The sequence below is a fragment of the Engystomops pustulosus genome, chromosome 4, assembly GCF_040894005.1.
Source record: "Engystomops pustulosus chromosome 4, aEngPut4.maternal, whole genome shotgun sequence".
Taxonomy (NCBI): Eukaryota; Metazoa; Chordata; class Amphibia; order Anura; family Leptodactylidae; genus Engystomops; species Engystomops pustulosus.
Window position 1 is genome coordinate 113,600,803 of NC_092414.1, and position 10,378 is coordinate 113,611,180.

The window sequence follows — 10,378 nt, forward strand, 5'->3', positions numbered from 1 at the left end:
AAAATTAAAACCTCCTGTACAAAAAAAATTTCTTCATTTCATTCTTCTTGCACTAATAACTTTTTCATACTTTGGTGAACGGTGCTGTGGGTGGTGTCATTTTTTGCAACTTTTGATGACTTTTTCAATGCTTTTATTTTTAGGACTGTACGACCTTTTGATCACTTTTTGTAGAATTTTTTCTATTTTTCAAAATGGCAAAAAAATGCCATTTGTGACTTCGGGCGCTATTTTCCGTTACGAGGTTAAATGCAGAGAAAAACTGTTATTATATTTTGATAGTTCTGGCATTTTCGGACTCCGTGATACCTAATGTGTTAATGATTTTTACTGTTTGTTTATATTTATATCAGTTCTTTTTTTTTTTTTTTTTTTTTTTTTTTTACTATTTTTCAGACTCCCTAGGGTACTTTAACCCTTGGTTGTCTGATTGATCCTATCATATACTGCCATACTGCAGTATGGCAGTATATGGGGATTTTGCACACCATCTATTACAATGTGCAAATCGCACATTGTAATAGATAGCCTAGATTATGATAGCCTCGGATCTTTGCGTGATCCGAGGCTGTCATGGCAAAGGATCGCCGCTCCCTGATGAAGTCACGGGGAGCGACGATCAGAGCCAAGATGGCGACGCCCTTGCAAGCACCGATCGTGGGTGCTAGCGACGGGCATTTGCTTCATTATGAAGCTGACTGTAAGGAAAGTATGTTAAATTGATTTCAGTGGTTCTCCAGACCGAATGCATTGTTATGTATGGAAATATAATTATTATTTTTCAATACTGAAAGTTTGCACTACAAGCCTGGAATATTAAATAAAGTAGTGTATATGTACCGGACAGACTAGAAGTGAAGGGGAGAGCTCAGTGAATACTTACCTGCATGTGAATAACCAGAAGAGATGCAGTCATATGTTGTAATACAGGCCATTGTATAGACGGTAAAACAGCAGACATATAGATGGTAAAACAGCAGACAAACATACTCTACAAAAATATGTTTTATCTTTGACTTTGTATAGTGAATCATGTGATGGAAGTATCTAGAACTTAGCCTTTGAGCCGAGGGGGTTTCACAGGATTTTGTATTGTCCCATGGTTTGCGACATCCTAGTCTGTAAACACATGTTGTACAGTGACAAGTTTCTAGTGACCTCCGGGTAGACATGAATGTAGTTCCTTTGACTGGACATGGATCTACAGTCTTTCAGCCCAAATCAGCTGTGAACAGGATTCAATCAGCTGTGAATGTCATTCTTTTGCCTGACTGACTATTTTTTTCCTTGTCATTATCTTTTTTGTTTTGGGTAAGCAGAAAACAACCAGAAACCTATTTTTTTTTCACTCTAGTCATTACATTGAGCCGGTGCTTCAATAAGGGAGTTAATTAGTTCATCGACAGCGTCAGTGCAATGTGTAGTGGATATGAAACGTATTCATGGCGACATCTTTAGAGACCATTTCTAAAAATAGGTCTGAACGGAGTTGAATCTATGTATATCAGATACAGATTTCAGCATTACATACTCTGTTATTTATGGAACAGTTTTTAGTGCATAAAGAAAGGGCATATTTGCTAGGAAAATATATAAATGTGCCGGAGGTGCTCAGGCTGATGTAGTCCGAGTGCCCCTTGGCATCGCCGGGTTTTAATTTATGCACCCCCCTTTCCCGATGTAACTGTACCTCTTGCTCCCGGGAGATATGATTACAGCGAGGGGGAGGGCGATAGGGCCTGGCGTCAGCCTGAGTAATTTTCATAGCAAATATGCCGTAAAAACTGTTTCAATTAGTACACAGAGAAAAAAGTATGTAACACTGGATATCTACCATCCGTCTACCAGGATTGTATATGTCCTTTGAGAACAACCCTAAAGAACCTATCTTGTATGTAACTCAGGAATTTATCATTATGCACGTATTTGATTTTTTTTTTTTTTGTAATAGACCATCTTTATGTTTTTAAGTGTTAAAATTGTTCTTTCAGAAAAAGAAAATTGGACCATAGTCAAAGGAAAATTCATGGCCATTAATGCGGCCAACATGAGTTGTGCCTGTCCACGCAGTCCTAGAGGCCTGTCACCAGCAGCTCACTTGGCAGATGGAACAGCTGATCTTATTTTAGTTCGTAAATGCTCCCGATTAGATTTTCTGCGGCACCTTATCAGGCATACCACCAGCAACAATGATCAGGTATTTAGTCATTACCCTGAGAAATTGGAAATGTGAAACTGTTTATTATATGGAGTCTTAAGGTCTTAACAATGTAACTTTGGAGCAACACAACTCCATCATGGTTACTATGTTAATATGTTCTATAATATATTTCATTACACAGCCTATCATTATTCTGTACAGAATAGCCATAAGTGTTTGCTATTTGCCAGATTTTCTTAGATTTTATGATTTAGAAAATCATTGCATAAAGGCCAGAATTCCTTCCAACTGGCAGAGTACATAATAGCACTAGGAATATGCCTCACATTTAAAGGTGTTTGGGACTTAAAGGGGTTTTCCCATGAAACCAAAATTTGCAAAATTCCATCCCCCTAGTGATGTTAACACAATAAAGATAATTTTTAACCCTTTACTTTACAAATTTACTAAGTTTTATTTCTGTTTTAGCTCCTATCACTGTAAAATTCCAGGGTGTAGACAGGGACTCTCTAAGCAGACACATTATGATCCCCCTATTTGTCTGTGCTGCCAATGTGGTTAGATTGTCAGGGTACAAGGTTTATATACACTTTAATTTATCTTCTGAACATTGTACTAGTATCTGACACATAGAGAGATGAGACAGATCAGAGATGAGATTAAGAGATCCATGAGATGCCTATTACAAAAAATGACACTACATCTCTGCTATTCCACAACACACATCTGTTGTGTCATCTTCCCCAGGTAAAGAATTTATCTGTCTGTAGCTTGTAGCTTTACACTCCTCACGCTGCTGCCGACAGGATATCCATGTCTGTGGAGTGGAGGTGCTAGAGTGCAGGGAGCAGAGAGAGCGACAGAAATCTCAGCTCCACGGTGGTCACACAGAAATCCAAGTTTGCTTCCTCAACCCCAAGTCAGAAGTTACAGGGTCATGTTTAAGGGCAACTGAAATTGTGTACACCAGGACTGATAGAAACAGGTTGGGAAATGCTGTATTTTTGTTAATGACAGTGAGTTAGAGAATGTGTTATTTTGTTATCCTGAGTACATTTAAGAAACTTCTATTCGTAAGAATACCCCTTTTAAAGGGGGTTTTAAATGTAAAATTCCCAGTGGGGCCTAAGCAGGGTAGGGTGAGGTTAAAAAAATAACTGTGTTTTCCTTTATATGGCTCTCTGTTTCCTTCCACATGGCCACTCCAGCATATTTACACTTCTGTTGGCTTCAGTGGTTTTAGGAGAGAGAAGGGATACCTAGTAATAACTGCTAGGTGTGAACAATAAATTATTGGGCCACATCACAGGAACTAGGAGCTAGAGGAGGGTAGTACAGTTAGGTTGCTATAATAAAATGTCTCAAGTTCCAAGTTTATTTCCCAGGTTTTTATACATTGTACCTCGGGGGTATTTGGAAAATTTCTTCTTGTTTCAAGTTTATTGTTACAGTTTATAAAGTCATATTAGGGTGACTATTTTCAAGACGTATAGCATATAGGAGACTTATCTGGGAACTTTACAAAAGCATTACCTCAAAGGGTACCATTCAGTTATTGTGGAACCCTTTAAATTCCTCTGCCTGCAAAAGTTGCACAAAGCACAGTGCCGGAGTCTTTTGAATTCTGATGTTAATCTCATAACTAAGCATTGCTCATAACAACCTGTTCTGTTTTGTTTTTGTAGTTTGATTTTCCATTTGTTGATGTTCATCGGATAAAAAGTTTTCAGTTTACTCCAAAACATTTTGATGAAGAAGATACTGAAAGCACTGATTTGGGGATTATTGGCAAAAAAAACTTTGCACAGATTTGCACAGACCACCCCTCATGTGGGTGCAACCAATTAAATAGTGTGTGGAATTGCGATGGGGAAACTTTGGAGCAAACTGCCCTTGAAATGAGGTACATTTTGAAGAACAACTTTCCTTTTATACTTTATCATTAGAGTGGTGAATAACATGGATTGAAAAAGAAAAGTGAAGCAGCACCTGCTGAGGCCCTGCACTGGTCATTGCATATGGATGTCTGAATAGTACCTTCAATTATCCAGAAATATTTGTCCTGAAATCCCAGATTTATTTTTTTGGGACTTCACATTGAAAGTGCATCACAATCAGTTTTGAGGTGGTTTTGGGTTGCAGTTTCTTATTTCAACAAAAAAGTTGGTAACGGAAGTGGGGTCTCAACAGGAAATCAGACAGGCACTAGGCATCGAAACAAGCTTTCTCTGATGCGTGTAGCACAAAGATCCGGCGGGGAATGCGGAAAGTGGCCATCTTTTATAGAATTCCTGGAAATGGCCAGGAATCTTCGAGCCCCATGCATGCCCTAGAAGGCAGGGGCCCGCACTCGCTGGTCTCCTGGATCCGGAGCAGGAGAGCGGAGAGGTAAGGAAGAAGGGAAACCACCTCAAAACTGATGGTGATGTAGTTTTAACCGCAACGTGTTACTGCACCCTCACAAGGCAAAGTTGATGTGAGAGAGTGGTCACTGTTAAGTGCTGGGAACTGCAGAGTTTCAGATGTTCTTTTACAATTGTCCTCCTCCATGTTTTACTTCAACCCTTACCTGCCTTGGGTAATGGTAACATATACCGCTAGCGCTGCTTTTACAGGGTGTTCCTCAGCCCCCATAGCGTATGCGCTTCTATGGAAACAAATGCAATTGCTAACCAGAACCCAGTGTTCTGTATAGATGTACAGTTAGTATTTTATTTCTGTATTATAATTGATTTTTTTTTGTCATTTCTTCCAGGGTTCACTGTCAGTTGATTAAATTATTTGCACGTGGCATTGAGGAATCTCAAAAACAAGAAGATGATACAAACCCAAGCAGGGTTTAGACGGATGCAAAGTTTTTTTTTCTTTTTTGGCTATTATGTGGTGTTTATTTATTTTACATTTAGATGTAATCCACTTTGAAAGAATATTGTGGAGCATAAAAATAATTATGTATTTTAAGTTTGAAATAGTTGTAACTTAAAGTGACTTAATGGACATCTACCATCAGATAACCTGATGGTAGATGCTTATACTGACCTCCCAAACGGCAATAATCTTTTGTCATATATTTGAATGCCTGGGTTTTATAGAGCTTCATAACATATCCATGATTTGCTATGATTGTTCATAGCACAAGAATAGCAGAAGGAGAGCTGGTGAAGTCATCGGCTCTCTTAGAATAGTGTTGGTGTGTCAGTCGGTCAGGGGGGGCATGCATATATTAATTATCGGCAGAGTCATTAGACGCCTCACAATCATTTGCATATGTTATTCTTAAATATGACAAAAGAACTTGGTGCCCTTTGGGGTGGGATGGGGGAGTTGAGTATAAAAATCTACCATCAGGTTATCTGAACTCATCGTGTAGCCTGAATATTTGCTTCTAGTAGACTTTTGAAATGTTTCCCAAATTGCTATTCCTCTAGGTTTTGGTAGATTACATATGATTATGTACTCAACTAAAATATGAGTGTATGCAGATTTGTTGTTAAAAAATGCCTAATCTTCTAATAGTAGACATAATTTACTAAGATCTACTTGATATGCATTGTGGTGCAAAAGTTTCATACAAATGGATCATTAAAAGATTTGCATCACATAGTACATTGTCCATTAGTCTTTTAGATCTAGATCCATAAAATATTAAATGGCTTTTCCAGGCTGAAAATAGGTAATCAGTATTGGATTTAGGGAAGTTCAACACCCCAGCTTTCCCACAGATCAGCAGTTCTCATCCATTGATAAACAGATAATCTTTTTATTATATAGTGGTCAAACTAGGAAATTGTAATTCAATTCCAATTTATTTGAAAGGGAATTATGACTTGGCTCTGCCAAAGAGAACAAAGGTGTCTGCTTCCCTGCCAATTCTCTGTGTAACAGCTTCTATTTACAGTTGATCTATAGGAATGCTGGGTGTTGTTTACCTATTATTCTGTATCATGAATATTGCTTGGAAAAGCCCTTCAATATCCATTGCCCATAGTTTGAGAGCTTCGGTATTGCAAGCCATTGTTGGTTGTTCGTGTCTTCACAAATGATGAAGAGAACTTCTTGAACTTCTGCTCCTTCCGGTTCTTTGAAGAATTTAATAGGTTGAACTACACTGATTCTGGCGCAGTTGGAATTTTTTCCTCTTTTTTTGTCCAGAATTCTTTGGAACTCTACTGGATGGAATGCGGCTGTGTGCTCGAGCTCAGCATCATCCAACTCACAGAAGAGCCATTTTTGCATAATGGGTGCTGAAATTACCCTGACACCTTATGCCAATTAGGACAGCCTTTTTACTGCCCATCCAACAGTTGAGAGATAAAAATATTAACATTAACTCAGGATGCTGAAAGGTCCCCTAAGGGTCCTCTTAAAGAGGCTCTCTACTTGATACTGATGAAGGCATTCAGAAGCAACCCTCTCTAGTGTTTTTGTTATATTCAGCAAAAAGCTCTGGACTTTGTCAGAGGTGTAAATCTAAATCAAACTGTTATGTACCCGTCTGCTCTCACCAGCAAGCCAAAGTGCTTATAATAGTTTGTTTCACTAAAATGTATCTATCTTATGTCATCAGTAATCAGTAGTGGGTTTGAAACATATTCACTAGTGCTTTGGATGAAGTTATCTGGATTGACCTGTAAAGGGTAAAAGCAATAACTGTTTTCAATGAGAAATTAAATCATTTCACATATTACCCACGCAAAGAATTATTCTTTCTGAGTGTACATCCACTCAACGGTATGCCCACCGGGCAGGCATACCGCTGTGAGCTGGAGAGGAGGAGGTGACCCCTCCATAGAGAAAAGAGGCGTGGGGAAAGATAGAGCATGCTCTATTTTTTCTCCGTGTACGGCGCAGATCGTGCCACACATGTGTGGCACCGGGCCGCCATTGCCGTCTATTTGCGGTTGCATATACATCCCCACAGACGGCCATGTGAATGCACCTTAAGGCCTCCTGCACGCAATCATGCAAAGCCCATGGGAAAGCCGCTCGTGTGTCAGCCTGATCCCACAGACTGCACACCTTGTACTGAGGGGAGTCCTTGCATTGTTGAAAGCAGACATGTAAAAAACCTTTTCTTAAATGTATTTTTTCCAAATATATTTTACAATGAAAGCCATTTATGAGTTTGGTCCTGGAGACCAGCCGAAATTTTTTTTCCCACTGTGTTGATCATAGTGTTCTTTAGACTTTATTGACTGATGTAGAATATACTTTATGGTTACTATTCTAGGTAGTTCAGTAGAATGGTATGTTGAGCTTCCAGGTGATTTGCACAATTTGACTTACAGTAAATGGCAGTGTTTTGCTGATGACTCTTATTTAAGTAGCGCTGGTATCATGTACTCCCCAAATACTGACGTGATTCAAAAGGTGTTTGGCCCTTAAATGTGATTGTTGATTATGAAATATGAAAACTATATCCATAATTCACTAGCTAAGCTAGCCTTCATGCCTGTTTTGGGTCGGTTATATTTCTAAAATGCATACACTTTCTGTAATGTAAGAATGTATTTAGTGATCTGCATGTTCCTTGTCATTTCAGTTCTAATGTGCAACTCAGCAATGCAAAAAATGAACATTCCTGCTATTTTTCAAGTGTGAAATAAAATATTTTACTATTCAAAAAATTGTTTTAAACTTTGTGTTTTTTATTGTGCAGTTAAATAAAACATTCTGCCAAAAATGTATACTCTACTAACTTTTATATCATTTCTAGTACCTTTGTACCTTTCTAGTGGGGCAAAGGCTGTATCTGTAACACATAAGACTTTGACACTGCTGTAGTTGAAAAGTTAAAGTTGTGGGAAGGAAGTCTGTTTCATGAATTATTCCCGAGTGTGTGTGTGTGTGTGTGTATATATATATATATATATTTTCTATAATTGCCCAAAGTACATTTGGATTTAGAAGTTGCACACTTTTCTTTGCAGCAGGGAATCTAAGGGAGTTCTACACAACTGCAGAGAATGCTAGGTAATATGTAAATAAGTTTTCCTACATGGGACAAGAAAAACCATGCCTCTTTTGCTAAGTTGTATAGCAGCCCTCTTACCATTAAGCATGACTTTCGAAAGACTAATGACATGTTGGAATAAAGCAGAAGGAACAGATTCCCAAGCATAGACAGCATTGTTTCATTGTGGTTGTGTCTGTTCGGTACAGTGTAGGGAACTGGTTTAGCTGAATGAGAAGCTCTTGACTTGGGAGTTCCTTACAGAGTTTGCCAATTAGGGCCACCTTGCAGACGTGTGGAGACTAATAGCCATTGATGCTCCACTGGTGGATTCTGGAAACTATGCAAAAAGGTTTTCTTAGATGGGTCAAGGAAAACCATGCCTCTTTTGCTTCCTTGTAAGGCAGCCACCTTGCCATCAAGCACGACTTTGAAGAAGTCTAATGACATGATGTGTGATTAAAACCAAACCAGACAGCACTGTTTAAACGTGGTTGTGTCTTTTCAGTACAGGGCGCATTGTTTGAGAGAAGATTCTGTCTCGGATTCCTTTGATGAAGATAATGAAAGTTATCCCATGTTTTTAATTGAAGAAATTTGCAAGCCTGGTAGAAAAGCAAAGGAAGATGTTTTCCTATTTACAAAAATGTTTTATCATTGATTGAAAAGGAATGGAAGAAACCTTGGAATGGAAGAACCTTGTTTTACAAGGTGCCCCATATATACCCTCTTCCATTTGAAGACTTGGGTTATGTAAAAGACCCCATGGATAAAAATATATAATATTTCTCTATTACTCTCTGACTGCTATACAAAAAGCTTCAGCATTTTTTTTTTAAAAGATGCATCAGTTGATCAGATCTGCAGCGCAGTCAAACTCCTTTGTCACTGTGAAATTTTGTTTGGTCCTTTCTTAGACTGTATTCTGGAAAAGGCATCTGACAGAAAAAGTGGGTCCCTCAATGCTTTTCATCCTTTCAAAACAAGTCTTTCAGAGAGGTCACAGACAGATTCTGAGAAACCCAGCCCACAATGACACCAGGCCACTTATTGTGGGGAAATTTAACCCATTTCCTACCTGCTTAGAGTAGCATTCAGGTAGTAAGTGGGTTCTGGAAGTGGAATGGAGGAGGGGACCTGAACACTAACCATAGAAATTCTGCCATAAAGAAACTCCCTTGGTAGGGAAGTCTATCCAGAAGGCTATTGAAGGGGAAATGAGAGTCCCTGGTGGAAAACACAGTTCTGGTGGAAGTCCCAGTGTTAGAAAGAGGTCTAGGATTTATCCACTCTTTTTCATATTAAAAAAAAAACAGACTTCTCTTTTCGGACAATCATAAATCTAAAGCCTTTAAAAAAATTCTTGAAGGTAGAGAAATTCAAAACCTTTTTTGCAAGGTGCTTATATGGCATCCATAGCCCGGGCAAACGCAAATTATCACCATTTGTCCAGAATCCCAAAAGTTTTCAGGGTTGCAGTTCCAATAAAAGGGGTCCTATGTTATTTTCAGTTTTGTTCTTTACATTTTTGGCCTAGCTATCGCTCCCAGGGTCTTCACAAAGCTGGTCTTAGGGATGGCTTCTTATATCAGGAAGGCTCCTTTTTTATAGAGGATTCAGAAGGGGGCGGTAAGACTGTGAATTTCCAGAACCCTAGCAATATTGAATCAGCTGGGGTAGATGGTAAACCCCTTCCTAGATACTTCCCAATCAAAGGTTTTTCTGGGTATATGTCTCGGCTGCAGATGTCAAAAGTCTTTTCTTCCAGAAGAAAAGGTAGTAAAGAGGGTGTGATTCAGAATTAGCACACAGAACTGGGTTGCCAATTACTGGATGAACACTAGCTAATATAGACTAGCTGTCCAACTAGAGTAAACTAAGCATGTTTACATCCAAGGCTGTCTACACTCACAGCCAATTATTAGATTGATCCATATGGAATATACATCAGCTGACTAGCTCTACAATCACAGCCAATGCCTGAATAAGCACTTACTAATAAAAAATGGCTACCAGCTAGAGGAAACACTGTATGCCTAGATCAGAGGCAGTCTACATTCACAGGCAATTGCTAGATAATTAAACATTAAATCTAGGGCTGTCTACATTCACAGCCAGTTGCTAAATAGACTAACTCGTATAAACATGTGGTCCCACTAGATTACGCAGCACTGCACAAATCAGTCCCTGTCCCCATGGGGTTCACAATTTAATTGACCTACCAGTATGTTTTTTGGAGTAAACACGGAGAGAACATACAAATT

General features: G+C 38.8%; 1 protein-coding gene across 1 annotated transcript in view; it reads left to right on the plus strand.

Annotated features, from left to right (window-relative positions):
• CERK (ceramide kinase) overlaps positions 1 to 7,776 on the plus strand; it is a 72,357-nt gene extending 64,581 nt beyond the window's left edge. The window contains exons 12-14 of the mRNA XM_072147092.1: positions 1,992 to 2,197; positions 3,847 to 4,064; positions 4,917 to 7,776. Coding sequence (XP_072003193.1) covers positions 1,992 to 2,197; positions 3,847 to 4,064; positions 4,917 to 5,004 — 512 coding nt within the window. The 3' untranslated portion in view covers positions 5,005 to 7,776. The remainder of the gene's footprint in view (positions 1 to 1,991; positions 2,198 to 3,846; positions 4,065 to 4,916) is intronic.
• The last annotated feature ends 2,602 nt before the right edge of the window (positions 7,777 to 10,378 follow it).